Below are 16456 nucleotides of genomic sequence, written 5' to 3'. Positions count from 1 at the left end.
TAGTGGTAGTAGTTATTGTATTACTATTAGTAGCAGTACTATTCACATTAGTAGTAGAAGTAGTGGTGGTAATAGTAGTAGTACAGAGTAGTAGTAGTTATTGTATTACTATTAGTAGTAGAACTATTAGCATTAGTAGTAGTAGTAGTAGTGGTAGTAGTACAGTGTAATAGTTATTGTATTCTTCTTCTTCTCATTATTATTATTATTATTATTATTATTATTATTATCATTAGTAGTAGTAGTAGTAGTGATAGTAGTGGTTATTGTATTATTATTAATATAATAATAATAATAATAATAATTATTATTATTATTATTATTAGTAGTAGTAGTAGTAGTAGTAGTAGTAGTAGTAGTAGTAATGGTAGTTATTGTATTCTTATTATTACTACTACTTGTTATTATTATTATTATTATTATTATTATTATTAGTAGTAGTAGTAGTAGTAGTTATAGTAGTCATAGTTATTGTATTATTATTCTTATTATTATTATTATTAGTAGTAGAAGTAGTAGTAGTAGTAGTAGTAGTAGTAGTAGTAGTAGTTGTGGTTATTGTATTCTTCTTATTACTACTACTACTAGTAGTAGCAGTATATATTATTTACTACGTAGTAGTAGTAGTAGTAGTACTATTATTATAATTATTATTATTAGTAGTAGTGGTAGTATAGTAGTAGTAGCCTGGTAGAAGTATTGTTGTTGTAATGCAGTGGATTTGATATTTCTTATAGCATCGAAACTACTCCATCAGATATCTTCTTCCCCACACAGCTCCCCTTCAGTCCAACCTGCGGATCCTCCGCGGGGTGGGTTCGCCCCGATCCCGGTCACCGAGCTGACCCAGCGGATCCCTCCACCCCCTCCTCCCCTACCGTAAACATCCGCGCTTCAGACAGAGGGCAGGAAGTGCGCGACGACAGGAATTTCACTCTTTTCAAGTATACTGCATCAGGGCTTCTTCTTCCAGGCCCACACACACACACACACACACACACACACACACACACACACACACACACAGGCGCACTCATACTGTACCCGCGCATTAACACACACGCACGTCGGATACCAGCGTGAAGTAAAACCATTGTTAAAACTCGCCTTGCTTCTGCGTGTTATTATTATTATTATTATTATTATTATTATTATTATTATTGTAATTATTATAATAACGATTATTATTATTATTATTATTATTATTATTATTATTATTATTATTATTATATTGGTACTACTACTACAATAATAAACGCGATGTATCGCTTTGTAAGTAGGCCCATATGCTTATTTTTGCAGTGAGCGCCGATGAATATTTTATTTTGGGGATCAGGCAAAAAGGGGGAAGGCTCATGTATGCAACTTTATTTTAAAAAAAACAACATTATTTTATAAAACCATTCTCCAATTAGAACTGAGCCTCCTCCGCCATGCTCGCGCGCACGCACCTCGCACTGCCCCGTTCATCCATTAGATCTAGATCCGAACGAAGCTTTATTATGCGATTATCAGATTCCAGCAGATACAATTTATCATATAATGATAATCGTATAACTTACAAAACGTTTTAAAAAATAAATAAATAAATAAACTCGTGAATTGCTTGCGTAAATGGAAAAGAGGTGTTACAAACAGCAGGCTAAATGGGACCTTCGCTTTTGTTCAATTCACAACAACAAAAAAAAACAAAAACAAGTTATTTTCGTTGTTTGTTTAGTTGGGTTGCTTTGTTTTTTTGTTTTAAATGTAATCACATTCTAATACGTCAGTTGATCCCCCCCCCCCCGAATCTGCTGCGTTACCTGCCTCAGTCAATCCGAGGGAACGTTAGGCCGGCACCGGACTGACGACGGTAAGCGGCGTCGAATCAAGTCGTTCGAATGGCGCCGGCGTTCCGCAACTCCTCGCCGGGCTCCGATCGGGGTCGGGTTACGCTCAGCCCGCGTTCGCAGATTCTCAAGGTGTTTGTTTACAGCTTTGTTGTGACGTGGCGCGCGTGACGGCCGCAGCTCGCTCGCAGGTGACGACGCGGAGACGCGCGGGAAGACCTCGATCGGCCTCCACGCGTCGAAGGAAGTTCATTATGTGCACATGTGATCGAAAAATAAATAAATATGCACACACACACACACACACACACACACACACACACACACATAAATAAATAAATAAATAAATACAGAGAAATCGATCCTCTTGTTTTTTTTTACGTGTCTTAATAGCTATCATTTGGAATGGCCTAGATGTATGTAGTGCATTTTAAGGTGGATTAAAACGTAAAAATATACAGACTCATTACAGCCAGACAGCACACAGTGTAGATATCACTGTTTATATTATTTATGCATATATATTATTATTATTTCGATGCATGCATCGGCTATAAAGCAGGCCTGCCGATTTATAGGCATGTCGCATGGCTTATAAATTGACGAGTAGGTTTAATCTCGTTTTAAAGAGTTTCTCACGTGTGGTTTCCTCTCGTTTGCTCCTCGTTTGAGCGGAGCCGCCGTTCCAGGTGCTCCTGCACTTGAGAGCAATTGCGAACGAGGAGACCGCAGACTTTCTCTGGACCCAGAAGGGCAGACAAAACAAGGGACACAATGTGGAGATAGTAGAACGCATTTTGTGGGGGGGGGGGGACTCTGTGTTTGCGGCCCTACCCAAACCGCTCCACAACATCCGATCGCTTACAAGCCTCTTGGACGTGCCCATAGGGTCGAGGAAGTGTAAACGGTGTCGTTAAAGCAAACATAGAACCAATAATCACGGCATTCTATTATTCTCTTGCTTATTTTTTTAAACATTTTGTCCATAATTTAAGCAAAGCTAAACTTACAGATTGCAATGTAGACTAGTAAATCCTCCCATATAGGCCAGTCTTTATTCAAATACGTGCAAACCGCATCCTGTCGTAATGTGCTGATGTGAAACTGTATATAATTTTATTATCAACATACAAATTTATATTTCTAATCCATAGACCAGGTGTAGCGGTGTTCCATATTGTAGGGGCCAAAACTGTGGATCTGTCTGAATGCCAATGATAAAAGCTGGACGTTAAATGTTATAATGTGGAAATAATTTAAAAGGCGAATATGCTCGAATGCAATTTAATTCATCATGCAACATTCGTCATTTTTGCATTGTGAATGTTTTTGAAGGGGTTTTTAAGATGAGTAATATTTTCACTCTTAAAACACTTTTAGAGACGGCATTTACTTGCGCACCAGATGATCAAATATTGACTCCTGTATTATATCAGCTTATCTCGTGTGTGTATAAAGTATCAATTAACTGAATTTTAATTTAATTTAAACAAAATTAACGGTAGATACGTTAAGGGGAGGAGAAAATAAATGTTTACTTCACCCTGCTCCCTTTCAGACATGCAAATGTATTGATTCGTTTTAGTCAAGAATTGAATTGACCGTTTTCCTCAATGTTTTAATGGTTATTTCTTGGGTTTATTATTTGATTTTGCATTAAATGTCTGCAATAAAAAATTAAAAATATATAAATAAATCGACCCCCTCTCAGAAAAAAAAAAAAAAAAAAAAAGATATCGTATTCTAACTATGTGGGTCGCACATGGAGGAGCTCGGGCTCTCGACTTGGCCCAGCTGCCGGGGCTTCTCTCCCGCGGACCCGGGTGCAGACTGCGGCCCGGTGGCAGGCGATGACACACACGCCAATGCTGCTCCACCTGCACAGCCTCCCCGAGCATGTTGGAGCCGACCAGGCCTGCATGGGTGGCCGCTGAAATGTATACCCCCACACAGCCTACACCTCCTAATTAAGCTGCACTATCAATCCAGATTCTCCCCGAGCTGTGGACAAGCTGGCGTTCGCAAATAAGACTTGAGCTGTGCGTGGTGCCTACAACCAAAATACAGGGACATGTGCGCGCTCGAATAAAACGATAATACGCTGCTGTTTGTTAAAACATCATTTTATAATGCAGAAAATAATGGACATGTCCCAAAGTCAAAAACGTGTCTAATATTTTTTACACTGTTAGAAATAATTATTTCCTACATGTGTCCTGATGGGTCCTATATGCGAATTCTGGATGGTTATTTGAAATATTTGTTTGTTTGTTTGTTTGTTTCTTTCTTTCCTTCTTTCTTTCTAGGTGATCGCGGCATAATCATAAATACAACAAATATTTATGCAAAGCAATTTTCTGCAATTCATTGGTATTGCGGAGACATAAATAAGCTTTGCGTGTTATTAATTGTCGCTTTGTGCAAAATGCCGTCTGCCGTTTATTATCTCAATGCAACGGGTTATACGGTGCTTTAATTGTACACAACGTTTCATTTTTGTGGTATCCCCAACGTGTTCGGGGAAAGTGGTTTTTTTTCTTTCCCCCCCCCTCTATCGCTGCAACCGTCAGAGGCGGAACTCCCATATACACAAATCACAAGGCTCTACGTCGCTCGGAGTGAAGCAGCGTCAAAAAAAAAGTGAAGGGGTGGGCTAACTGCGGCACTCCGCTCCACTCCACCACAACTTGGTTTGCGCTTCGATCAGAAACCAGTTTGGAAACAATCTGTGTTGCAGGGAAGGTAGGCCTACAATCTACAACCAAACGGCGCAAAGTGATTTGAGGATCTTTTTTTTTTTTTTTTTTTTTTGCGGGTTGGAAGTGAATCTCGAGCCTTTGCGACAGATAGTGATTTGCGATATTGACACAGCACAAGACAATTTAAGACTTTGCATTGTGTGTGTTTTCTTCCTCCCTCTCTCTCTCTCTCTCTCTCTCTCTCGCTCTGTCGCTCTCTCCTTTGGATTTGTTGTTGTTTTGAAGTTCGCAATGATGGCTACTTACCAAAACCCCGAAGATGACGCAATGGCTTTGATGGTCCACGACACCAACACGACCAAGGAGAAGGAGCGACCCAAAGAGGAGCCGCTCCAAGACAAAGTATCGGAGAAGACGGACCCGTCCCAGAAACCGCCGTACTCCTATGTGGCGCTCATCGCCATGGCGATCCGGGAGAGCTCGGAGAAGCGCCTCACGCTCTCCGGCATCTACCAGTACATCATCAGCAAATTCCCCTTCTACGAGAAGAACAAGAAGGGTTGGCAGAACAGCATTCGACACAACCTGAGTCTGAACGAGTGCTTCATCAAGGTTCCTCGGGAGGGCGGCGGAGAGAGGAAGGGGAACTACTGGACCCTGGATCCGGCGTGCGAGGACATGTTCGAGAAGGGGAACTACAGGAGACGCCGGAGGATGAAGCGGCCCTACAGACCCCCGCCGACCCACTTCCAGCCGGGGAAGTCCCTGTTCGGAGGGGACGGCTACGGCTACCTGTCCCCTCCCAAGTACCTGCAGTCCAGCTTCATGAACAACTCCTGGTCCCTGGGCCAGCCGCCCGCCCCGATGTCATACACGTCCTGTCAGATGGCCGGCGGCAACGTGAGCCCGGTGAACGTGAAGGGGCTGTCGACGCCCTCGTCCTACAACCCCTACTCCCGGGTGCAGAGCATGGCCCTACCCGGCATGGTGAACTCTTACAACGGCATGAGCCACCACCACCACCACCCCGCGCACGCCCACCACCCGCAGCAGCTGAACCCCGCCACCGCGGCGCCGCCCCCGGTGTCCGCCGGCGGCGGCGGAGCGGGCCTCCAGTTCGCCTGCTCCCGCCAGCCCGAACTGTCCATGATGCACTGCTCTTACTGGGAACACGAGAGCAAACACTCGGCGTTACACACGAGGATCGATATTTAGGCTCTCTCCAACGACAAGAAAACGAGAAAAACTCTCGTCTTTCACGAGAAGAGTGAGCTTATCCCCCGTGATATCAAACACACCGAACCAGAGTGGGGGTTTTGTTTTTTTTTGGAAGTGACTATTGTGACAAGCTCTGACAAGGGTCCAACTTATGTCATTAAAAAGGCCAAGGACAAGATGAGTGGCGGTTGATTCCGAGGGTGTTAAAAACGTGAACTCGGAGGATTATGAGATAGCAGAGATGTTTGGGGAGCCGTGTCGAGCCCTCTCCCTCGGGACGCACCGACTTTCATACGGGGGTCTGGTGTGTATTTTTTTTGGGGGGGGGGGGGGGGGGGTGCATTTGCGAGACCAAACTGTCGGGGTGGGGGTGGGGTGGGGTTGGGGGGGATTCAGTCGTGTAGTAAGTTATTGTCGTCTTTACACTGCACGACTTTCTCCCTAACCGACTGCAAAAGAAACATTTGAAACAAAGCCACAGATCATCTCCAGCATCTCCAGATGTGTTATCCATTAGGCCGTAGACCACTGCACTTGGCCGGTTGAGGTTTTAATTATTAATCAAAGTTTTGAACGTGTAAAAATTAAGATATATCGAGGCGGGGAAGATTACCAAATATTTTTTGACCGCCACATATTTTAATTTCAGTGATGAATGGCTTACTAAACCTTTTGACCTCGGACAATGAGGGCTATACGAATTACCAACATTGCATCACCCAGTGCCAGATTTTTATTTTATTTTCTTTATATATTTTTTTTAAATAAACGTAATTATATTGTCTCATTCACTTGGGACCATGTTTAATTTTAATTAGCACTTTCCCTCTTTTTCTAGTTTTGTGAATTTCTTAATAAACTTGTATTCTTAAAGTAATGCAGTGATCATGAAGTGATGTGTGTTATGCTCTATGGTGTTTTAACCACCGGACAGCTTGGCAAATGGGGCATAGATAAATAAGAGAAGATTTTAGAGATTTTTAAGACATATTCGGGGCAAGCCGATTTCATGTGTCTGTTTAGAAATCATGTGGCCTATTTAATGTAGAACATTTCAACTGCATGCATCATATTTACATTTCGGGAATTATTAGCCCATCCATACAATGCCTGCTGCACAATTTCTCTCGACTTGAGCCATTTCATTCTATTTAGCCGAATCCAGTATCTTAATCATATATAGCGTCGATAAAATCCCAATCGGTGCTCAGCGTAGGCGTTTTTTGTGATTTATTGTTTCACAATGAGAGACCAATTTAGCGACAAATGAATAATCCTAATGGGGTTTGCTTGGTGGCTTTTTGGCAGGCCTAGCACGGGGGAGATCCCTCAGGAGAAACAGATGCTGGTCAAATGAAAGGTCGCAACGAGAGACCCCGTATTAAATCATTACACCCGGATAATATATCGCTATTTCGGGTGCGTATTAAATTAGTCTTGATTAAATAATAATAACAAAAACAACAACAACAACAACAATAATACTATAATAATTTAATAATAATAGAAACAATAATAATACGAGCGTTTTCTCCCTAAGTTAAGATTAAAATTAAGATAAGGCATTGGTCGTATACCATAAAGTATTAAACCACTTATGGTAAGAGGCAGAAACAGGCCGACGTCCAAACTACAAAATGTAATGATCCATTCCCCACAGAATAATAACGAAAGTACTTGTGATTGATCAGTCCAGCGCACAGGCACCACCCTTTGCATCTGACGCGGATTTTTTTAAATCAAAGTCAAAGTAATTCAAAGACTTTGGAATTGGAATTGCAGATTCTTCGCAAGGCCCAAGAGCGCCCTGATGTCCCTCCAGGGCAGTGACGACGCAACAGAGTTCATAAACTTGTCATCGCCTCTACTTTTGGACCTCTTTTAGGCTCATTTGTGACCTGTCTGCTATCATAGATTTTAACAGGTGTATACTGCACAGGCGACTGAAGACTTTTAACAAACAAAAAAGGCTTACGGTCTCAAATATAATTATGTAATTATACATTGAAAATTAAATATTTAACGAATTTATTTATTAGGCCTACATTGTGTAAAACACAGCGTGGATATTATATAACATGAATGCAAATATAGTTCACTCTCTTTCTCACTTATTTCTTTCGGTCCTCTCTCTCTCGTTTTATTGTGAACATTTTATACCGATATGAACTGCGCGTTTTTTAAGATTTAAAAGTGAAATGTACATTTAAAGCTCACCAACTCCTTTCAGATTATAAAAACGAACAACTCAGATATAAAGCACAGTGAACGCTTGTTTCATCCGTCCATAATGTTAGACTTGGATTTAAAAGAATATTCGTGGCCTTCCGTGCACAATTAGTGTACAGTTGAATGAAGGAACTTTTCTTATTCATTTAAATAGGGTGATACGTTCTACTGACTCCTGTTTGCCACAAAAAAAAATCGGGGAAATAAGACGGATCACTACAGCTTAATATGATTTAGAAGTTGATACACTTGATCTCATCGTTTTATAGGCTAAAGCGAAACCCGTTATGAAAAGCAATCTGAAACGTTTTTTGATAATTCAATACAATAATACTATTTGTGTACTATTTAAATAAGAAAAATATCCAAAGAAAAACACCAAAAAAAATAAAACAATACAAGGCTTGCTATCCAAATTTTTTCTCCAATCTAGGAAATAAATGAATGAATGAGGCTCATTTCCAACTAGACATCTCCGGGTCTATAGACACTCCACTAGAGCCTCCCACCTCTGCACTGACATGCGCTCCTGCTGAGTGCTGAATATGAATAGCTCTGTATATGTCTCTGCTTCCTCACATTAATGTTTTGTAAACAGTGGGAAGATAAGGGCGCATTTGAAAGGCAAGTGTACACCAAACAGGGCTCTAAAAATAATAAATACAACTGTTTTGCAAGAAATGATTTCTCTGTCAAAGAATCTGGCTGAGGAGATTTGGCTAAAATTAATCTCCAAGTTATGACTACGAAAAATAAAATCGAATTCTAATAGTCGATTTATCCAGTGGTGTTTGTAAACGAATTTATGTTGAATCTGCAAAAAAAAAATAATATTATATAATTATATATATATATATATATATATATATAAAAGCCCTTAACCTAATACGCTTAGTGATATGATATTCAAGGTAAAAATACACGGTCCATTGGAAATAAATATAAAGCACTGAGTCGAGTACGCACGCACACACACACACACACACGCACACACACAACGGCCGCTACCAACATGACACCCATTCACATGTAGGCCTATAGGTATAAATTGCTTATGCATATAGTGCATAAGTGTGTGTGTGACTGTGAGTGTGTGAGCAGAAAGGTGCAGCCTGGAACAATGAGTCCGCATTCAGGGTTTCCCGGGCGCTGCTATAGAGATAAGAAGGCCAGACCCCAAAAGTACAGCTTAATTTTTCGAAATTGCGTTGGGTTTTTGCATGTAAATATTGAATAAAAAATAGTCGTCTACTGTATTGCACGAGCATTACGGGCTATAGAACCACCCATCAGTAGGAGATATTAAAAAGAATAACGACAACAAAACATCACAATTATGGATCGTCCGCAAGGTAGAAAAGCCGAGCGCCACTTTATCGGAAGGGTGAAAACAGAGGTTTTATTTCTATTTTAGGCTGTTATGAGATGCAGATATTTGCAGGAGTTATACTTGAGCTTTACACGTTTTTAGACATTTTCAGTTAGAGAAGCCCATTTTTATAAGCGCGTCTTTTCACTTTATCCACGATGGACTGGCACTTTTCCCTCCCATGCACAAAAATAGATCCCAGCCGTTCGAAATGACTTAACATTAATGAGGCAACTTTTTTTTTTTAATCGAACTAATCGTTATTAACTGATTCTTAAACAAAAATCCACTATTCTGGTTCTTCCTGTTCCTGTATGCATTTGCAATATTAGGCTTTTAATGATTGCATGGTGTTTAATATACGGGATATATACAAGTAAAAGTGTAAACAATATTTAATGTAATATAATGATACAATGTAATTATACGCAAAGAAAGCAAAACATCTCAAAGTTAATAGTTGTTCTGTGCGTAAATAGTGCCAAAATATTTGCAAACTATGATAAAAAAAAATAAAAAAATAAATTCAATGAAGCGTAACATCTAATGGGAGCGGGGACAATAAGGTGGCGTGTGCGGGCCCAGGGAGGTTCTGCCCGACACAACCTCGCAACCGGCGCCCGGTCTCCATTATTTTCAAAATGATTTGTCAATGGGGATTTAAAGGTTTAACGCGGCGTGTGGTTTTGTTGCCATGTGTCTCTCCGTTGAATAACCGTGATTGTGTCCTTTGTTGGGCTCTGGGAGATGACAGATTATAATCAACAAAGGCGAACGAGGTCAAACCGTCGCCGACGCGTTCGGGCCTCGCGTGTCCTTCCGCCCGCACCGGCGTCGCGCTTCTACCTGCCGCCCGCCCGCCCGCGCGCGCGCGCGCGTGTGTGTGTGTGTGTGTGTGTGTGTTCCTCCGCCGCGGAGCATAGGGCGCGGGCGTTGACGGCGACGGGTCACCACGGCGTGACCCGGCCCGGTCAAGTCGCTCGCAGGTTGTCGGTTTCCCAATGCCTGCACACAATTGAATTCCAGGCATTCTTGTGAGTGTTTGAGAGCCGAGGAGCAGCACAGATCACCCCAAACCCATTGAAAGGCAGAGTGGGGTCACCACTGTTTGGTATACACTGGCGCAAAACAGGAAAATATGCAAAGATTTGATTCGCATAAAATCCGGCAATTGTTCAAATCAGCAGGAGCCTTTTTTTTTTCCTCCCCCTCCTACCAAGGCCCGGCGGTTAATTCCGTCAGCTGAATATCTCTGTCCCATTTCCATGACGGTGCAGACAGTTGTTTATTTTCTGAACGCAACCTTTGGTGGATCTCCAACATAATCAACGAGTCACGATGATCTACGTGATGTTTTCGCTCCCTGTTGATTTTTATCTTAATGACAACCCCCCCCCAAAAAACAACACGAAGACATGAGATGATTCTTTAATGAACCACAATAATGTCCACGGTGTGTTTTGATACGTCGCTCTGGTTTATAAACAGGAAAGACGCGGACGCGTTTGTTTGCTGGACCTCTGGCCAAAGGGAGACAGAGTTGGATAAATTATCTATAAATACAGCGTCTGTAAATAAGCAAGACGGGTATTCATCCATTCTGGGAGAATAGCAGACAGTGCGCCTTGAGTAACATCACCACACAGCGACCCCTCGCTCCCCTCGGCAACAATGGGGCCGTCCAGATGTCACCAAGGCCCAAAATAAATGCTTGAAAATCTGGCAGGCTGAGGTTCTCGGCACTAAAGAACTTCTCTGGGACTAAAAGCCATTAACAAGTTGTTAATTGCGATCCGATTATTGTTGAACCGACAGGAGATAATAGCAAAATCTTATAATCTGGTGCAATTTGTTCACTTTGATGACCGGTCGTTGTCTTGGTGTAAGGCGGTCAACATATCCAGCTAGTATCCATAGCCTATACTGAATATTTTGATATAGGATAGGAAAGGGCTGCAGAAGTGATTCCCATCCTTTTTTCAGATCAAGGACCCTCAGTTTGATGTAAGCCACAGACCCCACTTGATAAGACTTGTTCTTTGGGATCCCAATCAGTGAACATTTCTATTACTAGATGTGATTTAGTCAATGTATACAGTTAGGCGGATAAAAGTGACACCAGGATCAACAGTCATTATTGTGCGTTCTCTAAAGGCGCTGACGTCTTGCAAATGAAACAACGGCAATGTTTAACTCGTCATCATTTTGCCCGGGACCCCCTGGAACCTCTTGAAGGACCCCACATGGGGAGAACCACTGCAAGAGACAAACCAGCCCACCGCCGCAGCCAGTTTGACCAGCATCATTCAGACGGTGGCGGGTTCCCACCCTACTGCGTGCAGCGGAACTGGTCGCCTCGGAGAGAGGCCTACTGCAAAGGGAAACGCGATAAACCGCTTCCCTCCTCCTGATTATGGGCCCTAAATTGCTTTGTCGGGTTTTAAATGGACGTTCGTTTCCCATCGTTCATTGATGGAGTCTATTTTTAGGCCGCCTTCCCCTTCTCACCCCACTCCCGTTCTCCTTTAAACATCCCATAAACAATAATAGCCAATAATCCGTTCACACGGGAGAGAACGCAAAGAACGGTCCCCTGCTTCCACTAAACCTGCGTGACGATCCACGCCTAATTTATTCAAATAGATCGATATTGCCCCCATTATTGGCCTCGTTTTGTTATTTCTGGAGTTGAAGTTATCCTCTTTCCATTATTTTTTTTCTATTGGTTTATACGCACCAAACAGGAAGTGTGCCTTGGGCCTGACCTCGGCCGGCCCGCCGCCTCTGCCAACAGCGTATGGAGCCAATCGGATTTTACCTGCCAAACCTGCCATGAATAGGCTTCTTTCAATTACAAAGCTCTTGGCAAAGAGCGCTCAATTAAACAAAGCATTATATTTTGATAGCCACAGTTACATGCAGTCACATGAGGGCCCCTCTTGTCCAGTCCAACGTGTTTTTTATTACACGCTTATCTTCGTGATGAGATTAAGCATCGCAGCTTAGAATCGATTCAGTTACATTTAATCGTGCAATTGGGATAAATCTAATGGAAGCATGCTGGGTCCAGGGCGACAGTGCATGAGCTGTTGCCTTTGAGCTCAGGCGATGTTTGGCAAAATGTTACACACGTGTCATGAAAACGAGACACTCCTTATTGCGACTGATGAGCCAACAATTTCTGGACGTCAACATAGCACGCAAAAAAAAACAACCCACATTTGCAAACGGTTAGAAATGAAGGCAATCACAACACCAAAAAAAAAAAAAATCCCTTTCAGACGAGCAGAGAGGGAGCAGGGCCGTGTGGCTCGAAATGGTCGGTTTTTCAAGGTCACCGCCACCGCTCAGTGTATCTTTGCTGCCCTCTAGTGGCAGATTATATTAGTTACACTTTCTTTTTCAGTCGCGCTGGATCCGTTGGAACTGGTCCACTGAATTCAAAAGGTCACACGAAATTCACGCTTAACTCGAAAAGTCGTGTTTTCCTGAGACTAGGGCAGACCAAATAGATTTTGACGTTGAATTGATCCAATCGGTTAGTTTCAGTTAGTTCGCTAGGTAGGAATTAGATTAGCTATTATGTTCAATTGAGTAGCTATTGTGCATAATCTCCGGGTGCGTTGCAAAGACGTTTCACTGCATATACGTGTGAAAGTATGTACATGTATGTGACAAATAAACCTCTTGAATCTTGAATCTTGAACAGTAGAACCCCATTTTAAAAACCGAATGGATTGTTACATTAGAGAAACGTAGTCAAATTATTCAACCCTTTAATTAACGACCCGAGGTGGAAATGTATTTCAAGAATGAATGCAGGCAATTTAAATGCGCGAACGCAATGCAATTAATTAAATTCAGGAATGCTGAATGCTGAAAAGAGACTAATTATACAATTTGAATAAGCATTTTTGGGCATTTAATTGTATTTATTACCAGCCATAGCTATCACAGGAAGAGGCCACCTGCCGTAATTGCGGTTTCAGTTTTCATTGACGTAAATAATCATGTTTTGTGAAATACATGTCATCTGATGTTTCTATGTTTGTTTTGTCAAGTACTTATTGTTGTTTGTCTCTATGTTTATCTGTCTCACCCGTGGTGATTCTCCCTCCCCCGCTTGGAGAAGTAATGATGATTAGTTGTTTATAGGTCAAAACATGGTAATATCGTTCTCCAAAGAGGGGGATTATCGGCGGTCTATTATAACAAAAAAGATGTTCTCTTGTCATCCCACAGGTCGTCCACAGGACAGTTATTGCAGCAGTTCTTGATGGTGAATAAAGAGTTGCATTGCAGGTTGAGAATTTTAACTCCACTTGCAGATTAACTCTGTCTTAGATGCAATGGCATACAAATACTCTGTGTTGTATGCCCAGAATGCTGACAGTACAGGTTAAACTTTTGGTAAAATATTGAGGTATGGACAAATAGTTAATCATCAATCAATCACAGCATACTCCTGTCCATACTCTCAAGTATGGACATATATGGCAGTGCAATTTCCTGGTTCGAATCTTACCTCACTGGGCGTTCGTTCAGTGTGACATGGCGAGGCCAGCTGTCTGTGCCTCACAACCTCACCACAGGGGTGCCCCAAGGCTCGGTGCTGGGACCCCTCCTCTTTGCCATATACACCGCCTCACTGGGCCTGATCATCCGCTCGCATGGCTTTTCATATCACTGCTGTGGAGATGATACTCAACTCTATCTGTCCTTCATGCCTGAGATTGAGATTAAGCATCGCAGCTTAGAATCGATTCAGTTACATTTAATCGTACAATCGGGATAAATCTAATGGAAGCATGCTGGGTCGACGCGGATCTTGGATTGTCTCGCTGACATATCCACATGGATGAAGGATTGTCATCTTCAACTAAACCTGGCGAAAACGGATTTGCTGGTCTTCCCGGCCAAACAAGGTATTTATCACAACATTGATATTAAAATTGACTCTTTATCTCTTGCTCCTACCAAGGCTGCAAGGAATCTAGGTGTCATTATCCATGACCAACTGACATTCTCGGACCTCGCCACCTCCCGGTCCTGCCGCTTCGCACTGTTCAACATCCAAAAAGTCAGACCGTACCTGACTCAAAATGCCACTCAACTGCTGGTACAAACCTTGGTGATTTCCCCGTCTCGACTACTGCAACGCCCTCTTAACAGGCTTGAGGCCTGTGCGGTGAAGCCACTGCAGATGATACAGAATGCGGCGGCGCGACTGGTGTTCAACCAGTCAAAGAGGGCTCATGTCACTCCGCTGCTCATCCAGCTCCACTGGTGACCTGTAGCCGCTCGCATCAAGTTCAAGTCTCTGATACTTGCCTACAGAGTGATTGTTGGCAATGCTCCCGCCTACTTAAATGCTCTTGTAAAAGCACATGTCTGCCGGCCGTACAGCCACGGCAATCCAGGCTATTCTCATTTGTAGTTCCACGTTGGTGGAACGAGCTGCCACAAACGACCAGAGCAGGGACCTCCCTCTCTGTCGATAAGAAGCACTTGAAGACCCAGCTCTTCAGAGAGCACCTCCTCTCCTAACTTACAATTACTTAGCACTACTTAGCAGTATTTATTTGTTGTTACACTAATGTTTCTGTTGCAATGTAGCTTGAATGTTATTCTCCCTTGTAAGTCGCTTTGGATAAAAGCGTCTGCTAAATGACTAAATGTAATGTAAATGTTAATCAAATGGATCACAGTGGACATCAACAAAAGAACACCAACCAGTAGAAAGAAAATGACGTTAAAACGAAAAGTGTCAAAACAACGATATCTCTCTAGCTCACCATACTGTGGTGTTCTCAGGTCAAACCACTGGAGGGAGCCATAGAAGAGGGCGGCACCCAGGTAGGAAAGGCTGCCAGTTGGGGATCGTTGTTGAAAATAGGTATGTCCACCGGCAATGGCATTTTTTGCGTGTTACCTGGACAACGCCAGCAGGAAACAGGAATGCTGCTGATGCCCCGTATCAGGAGCCTAGTTGTTTTTGCTCCCCCACCCTTTTCCGGTTCATGATTTAAATACATGGACTTAAGTTGATTATATCTGAAAATGCTTACCTTTCACTCTACGCCTACAGCATTGCTCCGTCATAGTTTGCACGTTTTTTTTTTTTAGTAATTGAATGAAAAGTGAATTGTCTAATTGAACCATATTGCACCATAAATACCGTTGCACAATCTGGTTTCTGGGTTTTCGTGAGGATGGGTCAAGGGATGCTCAGAGGTTTGGGGGATAGTGAAACTGTGAGCCAGAAGCCCCTCCCTCACTTGCCTTACCAGGTCTCTCAGAGTAGTCACATTTCAGGTAAATCTGAAATAAGAGTAAAAAATATGGTGATTTCTCATACATACCAAAAGTGAAGTAAATTGTACAATACAACCAAAAGGAAACAAGGTGTAGTGTGTAGAATTTACAGCACAGAAGCATCCATACAGTGGGGACGCACAGGTTATTTTAGAACAGTACGGAGTAAGGACTTGGACAGTCCCTTGACCCAGGTGTGTTTAAAAATGTCGTTTCATACGCGTAGGAAACAAACTAAAATCAATATATCTAAAATAAAAAGCCGGGCACGGGAGCCTGCGCACAGCGCTGTCTGGAGGAGAAACAAAAATCAACTCCAATTCTCTGAGTTTGGAGTTGATGGAGTCGCTCTCCGAAAGATGATTTAATCGTAAATCGGCCCAAGCCCAGTAGCCCATAATGGACAACCCAAACACTGGCTCAAGAGAGGGCCTTTCGTGGCCCCAGTCGGTTCCATGGAGGCTGCCATGCTGCAGCGCCACGGGGAGGGTTCAGTTGGTTGCGATCTGCAACCTCACCGCTAGCGTCACTAAATTCTACACAATGCACCTTTAATGGAGCATTATGTAACTTTTGGTATTTAGGGAAGGATGGGCCCCCTGCTAGTGGCAAAGGTATCAGATGGCCCAGGTACCAGACAGACAGCTAATGTTAACATTAATAACAGCATTATTTTGAAACAAGTGACTTATTTACTTTTAAGCCGAGTTACTATAAGAAATTTGACCGACATCACTTCCAGTCGTACTGTGGACAGAAACTTTTCGCATGAGTTGCAAAATTGTAACATTGCA

General features: G+C 42.5%; 1 protein-coding gene across 1 annotated transcript; it reads left to right on the top strand.

Moving 5' to 3' along the window:
* Positions 1-4822: 4822 nt before the first annotated feature.
* On the top strand, positions 4823-5746 carry foxl2a (forkhead box L2a; the record flags this gene model as incomplete). The annotated part of the gene is made up of 1 exon (XM_080006371.1): positions 4823-5746. The coding sequence occupies one exon, from the start codon at positions 4823-4825 to the stop codon at positions 5744-5746; it is 924 nt and encodes a 307-aa protein (XP_079862497.1).
* Positions 5747-16456: the final 10710 nt, after the last annotated feature.

This window comes from Zeus faber (assembly GCF_960531495.2).
Source record: "Zeus faber genome assembly, chromosome: 9".
Taxonomy (NCBI): domain Eukaryota; kingdom Metazoa; phylum Chordata; class Actinopteri; order Zeiformes; family Zeidae; genus Zeus; species Zeus faber.
The sequence above is the reverse complement of the archived record's forward strand: the minus strand, read 5'-3'. Positions and strand labels throughout refer to the sequence as shown.